At 41.1% G+C, this 15593-nt stretch overlaps 1 protein-coding gene across 1 annotated transcript in view; it reads left to right on the plus strand.

Annotated features, from left to right (window-relative positions):
• Positions 1–11704, plus strand: part of LOC311246936 (mitochondrial inner membrane m-AAA protease component AFG3L1-like) — a 36871-nt gene extending 25167 nt beyond the window's left edge. The window contains exons 15-17 of the mRNA XM_084337193.1: positions 830–1030; positions 6724–6918; positions 9593–11704. Coding sequence (XP_084193319.1) covers positions 830–1030; positions 6724–6918; positions 9593–9814 — 618 coding nt within the window. The 3' untranslated portion in view covers positions 9815–11704. The remainder of the gene's footprint in view (positions 1–829; positions 1031–6723; positions 6919–9592) is intronic.
• Positions 11705–15593: the final 3889 nt, after the last annotated feature.

Below are 15593 nucleotides of genomic sequence, written 5' to 3' on the forward strand. Positions count from 1 at the left end.
AAGTATGCATAATGTTGTGTTAATTCCACAACAAGAGATATGTAATGTTAATTACCTGAAATTATTCCATTTTTTGGGGGGGGGAAAACCCTGCATATATCGGTATCGGTTGATATCGGTTGATATCGGTATCGGAAATTAAGAGTTGGACAATATCGGTATATCGGTATCGGTAAAAAAGCCAATATCGAGCATCCCTACTCTTATTACTTGTATTATTGCACAATCGCTGCAGGCATGACCACCCGCATTTCACTGTATGCCTTGTATGCCGTGACAAATAAAACTCTTGACTTGACTTGACTACAGACGGTTAACAGACTGATCTTGTATCGCTGTGTTCATCGTCGTTGCTGGACACAGTGGAGAGACACGGCTGCACAGACACCGTGAAGCTGACTTCCTCTTTGGACAGAGATGTTTCTCTGCATAGGAGAACTATCCTGCAGGAGTGTGATTAACCCTTTCACTGTCACACTACAGAAGGTTAACCCTTTCACTGCCACACAACAGCAGGTTAACCCTTTCACTGCCACACTACAGAAGGTTAACCCTTTACTATCACACTGCCGACGGTAACCGTAACTGTATTGTCGCAGTGAAAAGGGTTAACCGCTTGGTAGTGCGGCAGTGAAAGGGTTAATAATGCCAATAATAATAATACACTTTACTTGTATAGCACCTCATAGCACCTTTCATACAAGAAGTGCAGCCCAAAGGGCTTCACAGCAGCAAGATACACACAAAATGAGCATAAAATAGACGGGATAAAATCAATGCAGAAATTGGCTCGTTGAATCTGAACCGGGTCTGTCCTCCTCTCCCCCAGGTGTCAATCATCCCCAGGGCGAAGGGGCTGGGCTACGCTCAGTACTTGCCTAGTGAGCAGTACCTGTTCACCCGGGAGCAGCTGTTTGACAGGATGTGCATGGCGCTAGGGGGCCGCGTGGCCGAGCAGGTCTTCTTCGGCACGGTCACCACCGGGGCACAGGACGACCTCAGGAAGGTCACGCAGTCTGCGTACGCTCAGGTAAACAGTCCCACTTCATGATTTCATCATTCATTTTTTTTTATTTTTTTTTTTATTTTTTTTATGCTAGACATGCATGGTGAGAGGCCCAGCCCATGATAAACATGCATGGTGAGAGGCCCAGCTCTTCATAAGCATGCATGGTCGGCTGTCCCCGAAGCCTGTTTTTAGGATTCGATCTTCGTCAGGGTTTTTCGAACGGACATTCGAACCTTCTTTTTTAATAAAAATATTTGTTCAAAAGATTTTATTTTATATATTTTTTATATTCATTTCTTTTTATATATATATATATATATATATATATATATATATATATATATATATATATATATATATATATATATATATATATATATATATATATATATATATATATATATATATATATATATATATATATATATTAGAGGTGGGCATAGATTAATTTTTTAATCTAGATTAATCTATCTGCAATCCTGGAGTTAATCTAGATTAATCTAGATTAAAATGGCTCCAAAAAAATATGTAATCTGCCGAAGGCGTTCAAAATATGTGTGTTCTACCCAAATAATGACCAGAGGAGGAGATTTATCCTCTCCTCTTCATCTGAAGAGTCACTAGCTGTTCTATCTCCTTGTTCAACAGCATGAACATGTCTCTTCTTTTTATAATTTCCAGTGTTTCTTTTAAAACCAGACTTATCGTAATTTTCTGTGCCCTTCTTATTTCTACACGCACGCTCTATGTGGCCTTTTTCCCCACAATTACGACAATCCATTTCTTTACACCAACATGTTGGTGCAAGATGTCCTGTTTTTCCACAACGAAAACACGGACCCTGGCCGCGTGAATATTTTCGGCAACCAACTTGTGTTTAGCGTTTCTCTGATTGGCCACTACGCCCATGTGACCGCGGCAGCGCGAGAGAGCTGCAGCGCGGAAATAGGCTGTCTATTGCCATTCTCTAAGACAAACTCTAACCTTAACCAGCTCCTTAACAGCGCCTAAACTTAACCCTTCTAACCATAACCAACTCCGAAACAATGCCTAACCTTAACCTTAACCAACTCCTAAACTTAACCGGCGAAAGAATGCATGTTAAAAAAAAAGAAAAAAAAATTGAAGGGAATCGAACTTGAAACCAACGGACCGCCGGATCTACAGCAAGGCAGCGCTGCCAATTGAGCTAGTTCTCGATAGAAAAAAAGGGGGGATTACTGCTACATAATGCTGCCGCTCCGCTCTGCTGCTGCCGCGTCGCCGCAGGGGCGTGGCTAGACGAAAGTGGGGCGTGGCTAGACACAAGTTGGTTGCCTTTAATATTTAGGCACCCTGGCCGCTTTGCCCGTCACTGACCTTGTGCACTCTACTCGTCGTTGCATGTAACTGCTGGGCTTCCTTTGATGCCATTTCCATTGTTACACTGATATTGACAGCTCTGTCCAGTGTCAAATCACTCTCTGTCAGTAGTTTATTCTGTGCACCTTCATTTCTTAATCCACACAAGCCTGTCTCTCAATGTGTCTTTTAGTGAATCTCTAAATTCACAATGTTCAGCTAATTTTCTTAAAGCTGCAACAAACATTGTAACAGACTCTCCTTCCTCCTGGCTGCATCTGTGGATAGACGGTGTGGGGGCAGTGGAGCACAACTGTTCTCCACCACATGCTGCTCACACACACTGCTTCTGAAGACTGGCTGCTCACACACAATGCTGCAGAAGACTGGCAACGCACACACACTGCTGCAGACTGGTTGCTCACACACACACACTGCTGCAGAAGACTGGCTACTCACACACACTGCTGCAGAAGCAGGTTTCTCAACAAATTAAATGTCCCGGGCCCCATTACAGTCAGAAATGTGGGAACTACTTTGTCCTCTTCAATTCCATTAGCTATAATGAAGTAATCAAAACACTCAGTGTAACAGTTCCATTGCTCCACATTGTCATCAAACGGTCCAATTTTTCCAATAACCCAAGCCATTTTCTGTTGTAAACACTCACAATAGTCCAGTCGATCATTCCTTTAGTGTGTAAAGTGGATTTCCTCTTCTTGTAGATGTTTCCAAGTGCCGGGCAACGACGTGAGCTAACATGCTAACTCGCTAAGCTAACATGGTAAACAAAGGTCCCGACGGACTTCTTCTTTCTTGCATTGCGCAGATTCAGACATCCTCATCGCCTAATTGTGTTCTTCTTAACCTCACCTGTATAACAATGATTACCGGACCACTACTTTAGTTTGACACATTATTCTGACTACAGCTCAGGTACATACTGTGTAATCACTTCCGGGTAGCACAACGTCACGCTGGGAACTACGGCAAGTATTTAAGGACAATACATCACACTAATGTGTGGCTCCCAGACCCAACTTTGAGAAATAGATTAACGGCGTCAATTGTATTATCGCGCAATAATAGTCCGGCGTTAACGCAGCCCGTTAACGCCGTTAACGCCCCAGCTCTAATATATATATATATATCCTTTTTTTTATCTACTTTTTCTCCCCGTTTTCTATTTTCCCCCCTTCCCCAATTTCGTATTGTCCAATTCTACCCTCCCCTGTCTCGAACGCTGTTAGGCCATGCCTCCCACAAGCCGGCTGCAATGTGTCCCCTCCGGTACTCGAGGAGGCAGCCGTCGCATCTTTTCACCTGCACAGCGCAATCTCTCAGCGGCGAGGGTCTGCGTGGGAGGGACACGCCGCCCCCGTCGCTTCCTGATTCCGCTGTACAGGCGCACCAACCGACCTGTAGGAGTCGCTGTCCACAACCGATCCCCACCCACCAGCTTCCCACCCCCTAATACTGCCAATTGTATTAGTATGAACGACCAGCCAAGCTGGTAGCAACGCCGAGAGCTGGGCTCGAACCCAGCATCTCCTGCGTTGGTGGCGAGCGCCTTGCCCACTGCGCCACCTAGCTGCCCTATATATATATCCTCAAACTAAATCCTCAATTTGAATAAAGTGATTAATTTGATTACATTTTAATTTTTTTTTTATTAAATCAACTTTATTTAATGAATATAACTCATCAGTTTCTTTTAATACTATAATATTAGTGTAGCATAATCTTTATCTGCAACTGTGAAGAAAAACCCCATTGGTTTAAACAGAACAATTCAAAAATTTAAAATTTAAATATTTATTAAATTTTTTTATTAAAAATAAAAAATTCAAATGTTGATTTAGAATTCGAATGCCAACGTAACAAACGAAGGTTCGAAGGTTTGGGTTCAGCCCTGTGAGAGGCCCAGCTCTTCATAAGCATGCATGGTGAGAGGCCCAGTGTGTGTGTGCATGCGTGCGTGCGTGTGTGTGTCAGGGTTTCCGTTGTCCGGTAATTATCGTTTTTCTTTACCGGGAAAATCTGTTGAAGTCCGACATATTTAAATCTCTCCGGTCATAATGTCCTGTGAAAATAATTCCCTCTAAGCACAACGGTCTTCATTAGATAAACGAATAGATACAAACATTGTGTATGACAAAATAAATATGGGCTGTTTTAAATTGTGTGAATAGTTGTTGTCACTATGTTTCAATATACCGTTTTACCATTCATTCATTATAAACACAGACGTAAAGGTGTCCACCGCGCTCAGAACGTCAAATTCTATCAACACTTTATTTTAAGCTCCGGCCAAAATGCGTGGTGACGTGTTGACCAAATTTCGGAGGGGGATCCCAATGATATATCAATAAAAACGTACTGTCAGTTCATGTCCAAGGGATTATGTTCACGCGCACAGCAAGTTTCACCGCAGTTCCTGGCATTTTTAACCAGTGGAGAAAGGTAAGAGAGATTTCCCCATCGTTTTTCTTATATGAATTATTCAACCTACGTTAATAAAACATACCTGGTGATCAACTACAGTTTGCTGTGAACATTATATGTGTAGTGTTCTGATACGACGATTATTGGTGAAGCCAGAGCCATCTAAAAGATTATTATATGGCTCTGGGTGAAGCGATGTCGAGATTAATTTGCAGGAGCTGCAGCTGGATTAGCGTATCGCTGCGTTGGGAGGCGGAGATAGTCATTGGATTCGGCAAATCACGCAACGTTTAGATTTCAGTGAACCCCACACGATAATGTTGCCGTCTCTCTCTCTCTCTCTCAGTAGTGCCACATTTCTCAGTTCTTCGCTTGATATAATTAATACAAATGTCCAATATAACGGAATTCGTTAGCTCATAAAAATGTGATTATAACAGACTGCTGTTTAATGTCGGGCCGACTGCCCACAGACACCTATTTGATTTCAAGTCAGCAGCAGCACGTGCGTCTATCGACGGGACTTATTTTATTTGGAATATAATGTATACGCAAAAATAGCCTATAGTTTTAAGTAAAAATATTATAAATCTACATGCCTTGAGGATGTCATTCTTTATATAGCCTGCCTATCAATTGTTTTTAAGCTCAATAAACTCTGACCGGAATTTCTCCCATTTGTCCGGGAGATTGAAATCTTGGGCCATAATAGAGGCCATTCACCGAATGTTTAGAATGTCCATTTGTCCTCCATGTTGGAAGAAACAACTATGTTGCTATGTGTTGACATATGAGAAATATATCAACCGATTTTCTTTCTTGTTCTAAATGTTTCAAACAATGTAAGCGTTCTGCCAACAGTTTTTATACAGGCCAAATACAGGGGCTGTGTTTCCCACAAAAAATAGGTGCGGACGTGAAAAAGACCAAAGCACCCGTATGTGCCGGTTGCATGAAAGACAACTCCACAATCATTCTGTGCAAGGTCTCTATTGGGGGAATGAGGTGTCATGTGGGCGTGATTACCAAAGGTAGCCGCATTTCTGGCAGACGTTTCTGGTCATGTGACATGTGCGCCCAATAGCGTGACGAGCTGTGTCTTTTACCATTTCCGCGTCGAACAGCCTGCAAACTACCTGGCGTTCTATCGCCATGCTCTAAGACAAACTCTAACCTTAACCAACTTCGAAGAGTGCCTAAGCTTAACCAGTGTAGAAACTGACGTCGGCCAATCAGAGAGCGTCTGCCAGAAATGCGGCTACCGTTGGTAATCACGTGTCATGTGGTAACTTAAATGTGTGCCCTTTGCAATATCATTCCAACATGCAATGCTGTTGATCCCACTACCAACGGCATGAACACACAGCAGCACGAGTCCTCTGGACACTTGATACACACAGTAAACATCCTGTCCACGCAATGAAACCAGCTAGAATGTTGTTGCTGTACTTAAAATGTGACGCTGCTGGTTTTACATCCTGTAAACGCCCCATGGGAAAGTGTGTTTCAACCGTTTAGCAGTCCAATTCAGTTGCTGGCTTGAACGAGCAAAACAGTTTAGGACTAAGCTGTGTTGTCAGCCCCTTCCCCTAATTCATTTTCTCCAACCTAAAACATACCAGTGTTTTCTTCCTGGGGTGACAGTGGTGGGACAGTGGGAGGTAGAGCAGTCGTCTGGTAATCCGGAGGTTCCCAGTTAAATTCCCGCTCCTCCCGGGCAGCGTGCCGAAGTGTCCTTGAACAAGACACTTAACCCCTAACTGCTCCGGATGAGCAGGTTGGCACCTTGCGTCGTTGCCTCTGCCGTCGGTGTGTGAATGTGTGAGTGAATGGGTAAAATGTACAAAGAGGAACTAATTGTAAAAAAAATATATATATATATATATATTGTCACTCTCTGACATACTCTGCTTTCTCCCCCTGGCCAGGTAGTCCAGTTTGGAATGAGTGAGAAGGTGGGACACATGTCCTTTGACCTCCCTCAACAGGGCACCTTAGTGATGGAGAAACCCTACAGTGAGCACACAGCACAGCTCATAGACCAGGAGGTCCGCTCGCTCATAGACACTGCTTTTCAATGCACACATCAACTCATTACCAGCAAGAGAGAGCTGGTGGAGAAGGTGAGATGTTACGGCCAGAGCTGGTGTAGTGTATCCAGCAGCACACAAGCAGGCACACAGTGGGAGCAATGGTGGGAGCAGTGGAGAGGAGTAGTTAAAGGGACATGGCAACATTACTTTACACACTCACTTTTAAACATTCACTTGAAACACTTTTAAACATTACACCGGGTTTCATCTATTTATTCTTACATATTTGCACTAACTCTTATACCTAATTTGAGCATTTTTGTACATTTTAGTTTTGTATATTGTATATTTTGTATAATGTTTGGTCTTTTACTCTTTTACTGTATGAAGCACAATCTCAGGAGGGTCACACAGAACAAATAATTTCACTATAATGTACATGTACCTTATATGTGACAAATAAAACAAAACTTGAAAGGTATGGGAAATGCACTTACCGTCTTCTCCGAAGTCAGACAAGAAGATAGATAACAATTTCCTCTCTGTGCGTTCAGTAGAAAGCTATCCAGCCGCAAGTTAGCCTAGCTTAGCACAAATTAATGGACACAGATACGGATCAGCTAGCCTAGCTTAATACTATAAAATGAGCATATATCTTCTTGTCTGACTCTGGAGAAGATGTTGGCTGGTTCCTTTAAAGCAGTTGTAAGTTAAGTGAGTCAGTGGGTGAAATATACTGTTTGGAAATCAGTAAATTGGATCAAGAAACTTTATTTTAAACATGTTGACAGGATAGCAGCCCATGCAACATTTATTTAAAATGGATGGAACACATTACATTTTTGGGTGGTTTTATATATATATATATATATATATATATATATATATATATATATATATATATATATATATATATATATATATATATATATATATATATATATATATATATATATATATATATATATATATATATTGCATCGACTCATGCATCTTTTTGAAAGTCATCTGACATGAAGATGGAACACGTTTTTGTTGTTAATATGATTTATATTACTGGTAGTTCATACAAGACATTATCGTCATCTAAGCCAGGCATGGGTTGTTTTTTTTATTTCTGTTAGCGCTGCGGATATAAGAAAGAGGTCTTTAAAGCTGAGTCATGTTGATGGTTTTGTTGAACATTTGTATTTCACAGGAGAGAAACTATTCAAAGATCAAAGAAATCTATTAAAATAGTCTTTGAATCTAAATATACTTTCTTTGTGTTGATTCTACATTAATTCCATGATTTTACTCAAGTAAATATTTGTTACAAGCTTCAGTCTTAAGTAGAAAAATGCGATTTTTAATCTAGATTAATTACAGAAAATTGTGAGATTAATTAGTTAATTTTTTTAATTTATTGACAGCACTAATATATCTAACACTTAACACATTAGCTAGAATCCTAGGGGTGAAGAACCACAGAGAATCTATACCAGTCATAGGCGGAGTTTGAACTTGACGCCAGGGGGTGCGACTGCTTGGCGAACTATATTTTTTTTGACCTTTATTTTATTATTTTAGCGTTTTTACAATGCCCTAACCCCTAATTTTTTATTTTATTTAGGTAGTACAGCAGCACACACACACACTCACACACACAGCACTACGGGGGATCATTTTTAACTGACTTAGGCTCTAATTATTATTATTCATAGAGACTCTCGAGCAATAATAATTATTACAGCCTCCATTTTTCGTGGACGAAAAATATACCAGGCTATAGATATCAATTTTCCCGAAATAACGCTACCTGCCTCGACAAAATTTGTGCATTGGTTATCCAGATACATTAATTATCATCTCAGAATAAGTGGCTTTGTATTGCGCTGCTGCTGCTGCTGCTGGCCGCGCGTTGCCGTTAACCCTTTCACTGCCACACTACAGAAGGTTCGCCTTATAATGTGACATGATTACTACTATAAAATGAATGTATTGTAAAACAAAACATAATAGAATTCAGATTTGTTTCTCACAATTATTATAATTTTATTAAAATAAAAATAATCTTGATTTAAAAAAATAAAAAAATAAAAAATAAAGGCAATTTCACCCCCGGCCACCAGGGGGTGCAATGCACCCCCTGAACCCCCATAAACTCCGCCCATGACTTAATTTATTATGACAATAGGGAATAGGATGGATAGGTTGGCACATTATTAGACAGAAAAATGGCTTTAGCATTAACGGAATACTTTGACCATTCAAATGTTATTTAAGTATTTATTTTTCTCACCAATCACTTGTCAAGTTAGGGGTTTGTCCTTCAGTGGCTTGTCAGCATTCATTATTAAAACCTTGATGCATTTAGTTGCAAGAAACAAGTATCTGGCGAAGAAAACCCAAACAAAATAAAGATCCAAATACCAAAGTGTCCAAAATATCCATTCAAGGCTTTTATGAACCCTTTCACTACCACACTACCAAATGGTTAACCCTTTCACTGCGACAATACAGAAGGTTAAACCTTTCACTGCCACACTACAGAAGGTTAACCCTTTCACTACATTTACATTTAGTCATTTAGCTGATGCTTTTATCCAAAGCGACTTACAAGTTATGTACGACAAGTCATCAGGAAGGGCACAACTCTATACTCTCTTAACCATCTGTAGTGTGGTAGTGAAAGGTTAACCTTCTGTAGTGTGGTAGTGAAAGGGTTAAGAGTTCTCACCGTGTTTGCCCACTACTGACCATCCTCTTCCCTGCTGCGCTGAAGGTGGGGCAGCTTCTACTGGAGAAGGAGGTGCTTGACAAGGGAGACTTGCTGCAGCTGCTGGGGCCTCGTCCCTTTAAAGACAGATCCACGTACGAGGAGTTTCTAGAGGGCATGGACAACATGGAGGAGGACACCTCCCTACCTTTGGGCCTGAAAGACTGGAACAAGGGCTCCGGAGAGGAGGAGGAGCAGCAGCAAAGGAAACAGGCCCTCTACCTGTAGACTAACATTTGGCTCTGGGGTCATCAAGGCCAATTAAAGAACCTGCTGTATTGGGGATGGACCCAATTGACTCAGACTGACAATGTGACAGTGGGCTAGATTCATCTCACTGAGAGCCGCAGGATGTTGGGTTAGTGTGTTGGTCTGGAATGATGTTGGGGTTAGTGTGTTGGTCTGGAATGATGTTAGGTTAGTGTGTTGGTCTGGAATGATGTTGGGTTAGTGTGTTGGTCTGGAATGAATAGTAATGAAATGTGCAATTTTGCATTATAGCCAATATACATTATATTCCAATGGGAATGCCAAGAATGAATGCCCTCATTTTTTAGCAGTTTGAAGTTGTCAAGTTGTCAGTTGTCTTTGAAGGGTGATGTACACTGATGTACACTGTATACATTCTAATGACAGCCTATGAAATGACACAGGTCAACAAACTGTAATTGGTCTATAGTTCTATGGTCACATCTTACAACACATTACACAAAGTAACATTCGTATTTCATTTAAAATGAGATATAAGGTTGGTACATCTACCAAGCACCATTTTTTGTATCACGTGTTCAGAAGTTGGTAGATATTGCCAAAACATATCGTACCAGCTATTCTGTCAGATCTTTGTTACGGTTGTTGTTGTTTTTATTTTATTTTTAACTTTTTTTTGAATGTGGAATTTGTAAAAAAAAAAAAAAAAAAAAAATAATCAAATATCCCATTTATTATCGTGCCATCTGGAATGTTGGGCCTGGGGTGAAACTGAATGTCACTTTCTTGGGACGGTTAATTTGTCTCAAGCCATATGCAAACACCTCTTGTCGCCCTCTCAAGACTTCAAACCAACGTCATGCCCTCAACTATTGTACAATAGCTCAAGGCAAGTTTTCTGTGGATATATATACATACAATATAGTGTTCTTATCTGTATGGATGTTGCATCATGTCTTGCTGGGTCACCATGTAAAGTAGATTTAGGGTCTTGGTGTTTTCTCCACATCTGTTTCTGTGTAGAATCTTGTCAGATCTAGTGCAGAGATTGTGAAAAGTCTCCATGGTTCAGTATAAGCTCAGACTCACTCCAGTACATACCTAATGGAGCAACCGTGTGGAGGGACTCAAAGGCATTTAGGTCACTTGTAATTTATAGCCCTTTAAAACGGGGCTCAGGGGGAACCCAAGGAAAGGTGATACGATGGCATTATATACCGTAATACCTTTAGCGGTAGGGTTTTTGCTCTGAAAACTATATTTGTACTCATCTTTTACCGTGAGAGGACAATAAGGTTGACACTACCTCACTCAATCTCAGTAACTGAGAAACCAGCAGTATAATCTTATCAACACAAATCTTCTATTAAGAATAGTCACACTCTGGATCGACGGTGGTTGTGTAATTCAATATGGGCTGAAGACTGTTATTCAGGGTTCGCACAAGGTCCTTGAAGTGCTTAAAGTGCTTGATTCTTTACCAAAAAATGGTCAAGGCCTGGAATTCCTTGAAAACAGCAATTTTTTAACAAGGTGCGTAAAAAGTCCTTGAAATTCAAATCAACCATTTGCATTGAAAGTTTTGTTCATCCATGATAAAAAAAAAATGCTGAATCAAGAATCTTTTTAATTTTTAATTTAAAGTGTAACTAATTGTCAGAAATTGGTTTTAATCCATAATGGATTTCTTTTCGTTTTTTTTTAATAAAAAACAGCATTTAAAAGTGAATTGTATCCTTTTAAATGCCCTTTTTAAAATGAAAAATAGTGCTTAGGAAAGTACTTGAAAGTCCTTGAATTGAATTGTTTTAATGCCCTTTTAAAATGAAAAATTGTACTTTTGAAAGTCCTTGAATTTCATTTTGCAATGTCTGTGGGAACCCCGGTAATTTGTATCCAGTATCTGCCTGCCGCTCTACATTAAATACCCTGTGTTTAATGTAACTCGCCCTCTGCCTCCTCTGTCTCTCTGCATTTGGGTCCTCTACCAAAACCATGATGGAACAACCGGACCATATTATGGACTGAGCGGAAGACTGGCAGCTGTTGCGAGGAGATACGTCTTCAGCTCCGGTATCTCTCCTCAAAGTGCTGGACGTCCAGTGCCCCTTCGGCCCCAGTTTCTACTCTTCCACCCGTCTCCCAACGCTCAGCTACTTCTGCCAGTCGGTTAGCGTGATATATATATCCCAATTCGCGACTGGAGCCATGCGAAGCCAATACAGTTGGGTGGAACGAGGCTGCCTCCTGCCTTACAATCATGAGGATTTCCCTTACCTTCCTTCCTGCCTGCCTGCCTTCCCTACCTTCCTGCCTGCCTTCCTGATCCTCAGGTTTTCTTCTGCGTCTACCTACCTCCCTGTGGGAACCCGGGGGGGGGGGGTCCTGTCCATCGGCGTATTTAGACCACTATCAGTAGGGCACGTGCCCTACTGATGATCATCTGTGCCCCACTGATACAAAAAAAAAAAAAAAAATGATTTTTTTTTTTGACAAATGTTTTTTATTTTCCCTTTTTTAACATGATCAAATGATCATTTAACATGATCAAATAATTATTATAATATTTTTTACTTCGCTTTGAAATATTATAGTGAAATATTTTGCACTGCATTTATCTTGTTGAAATCCTCCAACAGGCTCTTTTTTGACTGGTTTGCACACCAATAATACAGTGCAATAATAGAATAGTAGAATAGATAGTAAAATTATGCAATAGAATGGCCAGAGTAAAATAGTGCTACAGTACAATCAACAGCGGGGTGTATTAGAAGGCTATGGTGAAGAGGTACGTTTTTAGCTTATTTCTGAAAATATTAAGAGATCTAGCTTCCCTAATGTCCATAGGTAGTGTGTTCCATAACTTTGGTGCATAGTTAGCAAAGGCTGCATCCCTGATTTTCTTTAGACTGTGGCTTGGAACCTTCAATAGATCAGTAGTAGATGATCGCAATGTTTATACTTTGTATATAAGGAGGAGGACCTTGAAATCAATTGTAAATGTTACCAGAAGCCAGTGTAGGTTATTTACTTGTAACTTCGGGTTTGATCCAAGGAGTAAGTTGCCCCATATTGCTCTGTAACATTTCTCTTTTTGTTATAGGACCGACTAGTAGGATTTCAGTTTTGCCCTCATTTAATTTTAGGAAGTTGTTCGTCATCCATTTGTTTATTGCTAAGAGACAGGCGGAAATGGAGTTTATAGCTGTGTGATCATTTGGTTCAGCGGAGATGTACAATTGTGTGTCATCTGCGTAACTATGGAAACATACATTGTGCTTTCTAATAATGTCTCCTCAATGTTCAATGCAATGTTCAATGCAAGTAAAGCACTTTAAACTTTAAGTATGACTAAATGCTTTCTTGACTATATATATAGTAACTGTTCCAAAATGCATAGATTTCTATGTATTTTAGGGGTTTGGGTGGCTAGCTCTTTTTAATATAAATGTCAGATTGTTTTATTTATTTCATAGATTTCTATGCATTTCAGGAGTTTGGGGGGCTGGCTCCCCAAAATAATTAAATAACATAACCCTAAAACCGAAATAAAGTTAAAAAAAAAATAGTTACAAAATCCACCCATTTTCACCCACAAACCGGCCAAAACCAGCCAAATTATTTTCGCTGTCGCGCTACACGCTCCCGCTTCATACTTTTTGGTGCCCTTCTGTGCCCTACTGAAGTGCTGGGTCTAGATACGCCCCTGGTCCTGTCACAGTTATGGCTTCCAGCACCTGTTCTCTCCCTCTGATTTCTCTCTCTCTCTCTGTTTCCAGCCCATTTCTCTCTCTCTCTCTCTCTCTCTCCTTGATTCCAGCAACTGTTTCTCTGTCTCTCTCTCCCTCTTGTTTCTCTCTCTTTGTGTTTCCAGCCCGTTTCTGTCTCCCTCCCTTTCTCTCTCTCCTTATGTTTTCAACCCATTTCTCTCTCTCTCCTTGTTTCCAGCCTGTTTCTCTCTCTCTCCCTCTCATCTCTCTCTCCCATCTCTCTCTCCCTTGTGTTTCCAGCCTGTTTATCTGTCTATCTCTCTCTCTCCTTGTGTCCAGCCTGTTTCTCTGTCTATCTCTCCCTCTCGTCTCTCTATCTCCTTGTGTCCAGCCTGTTTCTCTGTCTATCTCTCTCCCTCTCATCTATCTCTCTCCCTCTCATCTCATCTCTCTCTCCTCTCTCTCATGTTTCCAGTCTGTTTCTCCCTCTCATGTTTCCAGCCTGTTTCTCCCTCTCATGTTTCCAGCCTGTTTCTCCCTCTCATGTTTCCAGCCTGTTTCTCCCTCTCATGTTTCCAGCCTGTTTCTCCCTCTCATGTTTCCAGCCTGTTTCTCCCTCTCATGTTTCCAGCCTGTTTCTCCCTCTCATGTTTCCAGTCTGTTTCTCTCTCTCCCTCTCATCTATCTCCTTGTGTCCAGCCTGTTTCTCTGTCTATCTCTCCCTCTCGTCTCTCTATCTCCTTGTGTCCAACCTGTTTCTCTCTCTATCTCTCCCTCTCATCTCTCTCTCCTTGTGTTTCCAGCCTGTTTCTCTCTCTCCCTCTCATGTTTCCAGCCTGTTTCTCCCTCTCATGTTTCCAGTCTGTTTCTCTCTCTCCCTCTCATGTTTCCAGCCTGTTTCTCCCTCTCATGTTTCCAGTCTGTTTCTCTCTCTCCCTCTCATCTCTCTCCTTGTTTCCAGCCTGTTTCTCTCTCTCCTTGTTTCCAGCCTGTTTCTCTCTCCTTGTTTCCAGCCTGTTTCTCTCTCTGTCTCTCTCTGTCTCAGCAGGTGTCCGTGTGTCTCTTCCCCATGCATATGCCCAGTTTGTCACAGCTGTCGTCTATCTGTCATCACCCCCAGCTAATGTCATTTAGTCATTATTCCCCTTTCCCCATCAGTCAGGTTTCCCTCCAGTTAGCATAGTCCAGTCGTCTGCTCCCATCTGTAACTGCCTGTTGTGTTGTTTACCTCGTCCTCTGCCACCTCCCTCTCTCTGCACCACAAACCCTTAAAATCTGGACTCTTTGGTTGGCAGATTCTACAGTGGTGCCCCAGTGTCCTCCTCTGAGTGGATCTTGCCACTGTAGCGTGGGGCTGGAGCAGACTCACAATAGTGTTTGTTTCAAACCCCATTCTTTTGATGTATAGCAGTTGTGTAACAATGGAATTTCCCAGCAGCCTCATGCATAAGAGAGGGCGGTAGATTATGGACCTGATACAGTATCAGTTTCTACTATAGTATCTACTGTACCTCGCCTAGTACTGTATGTGCACACAACTAACTGAATGTAGGCAAACTGTAGAATGAGACTTTGAGCCGCAATGTTCATTCGGAAATGCCACATTCTCAGTGTCTCCTGAGAAAGGCAACTTTTAAGCCACTAAATAAACCACACTTGGATAGAAATGTATTTTCTTAAAGGGGAACTATCTTATAAATGGCCTTTTTGAGTGTTTAGCATTGTTTCCTAGCTATGTGAACTTATATTAATATGATCTATGTCTCAAAATTCTCATATTGGCGCATTCTTCCAATTCTCCTTTCACAATATTCACCCTCACTGAACTGAGTCGTTTGAAAATGTGCCTATATGTGATGTCATATAGTCACTGCTGCATGTTAATGTGGCTCCTCAGGCACCAGCACCTGCACCCCAGTCCACATCAGCTCAAAACGGCTCGAGATCTTGAGGTAGAAAAATGCTGTTTTTGAGGACTTGATTAGAAATACAAAACAATGAATAAAAAAATATATATATATTACAGAGGTGTTCCATAGACTCACAGGAATTGTGTAAAAGTGCCCAAATAGTGAAAGAAATAGTAA

This window comes from Notolepis coatsorum (genome assembly GCF_963971535.1).
Source record: "Notolepis coatsorum genome assembly, chromosome: 20".
In the NCBI taxonomy this organism is placed as follows: Eukaryota; Metazoa; Chordata; class Actinopteri; order Aulopiformes; family Paralepididae; genus Notolepis; species Notolepis coatsorum.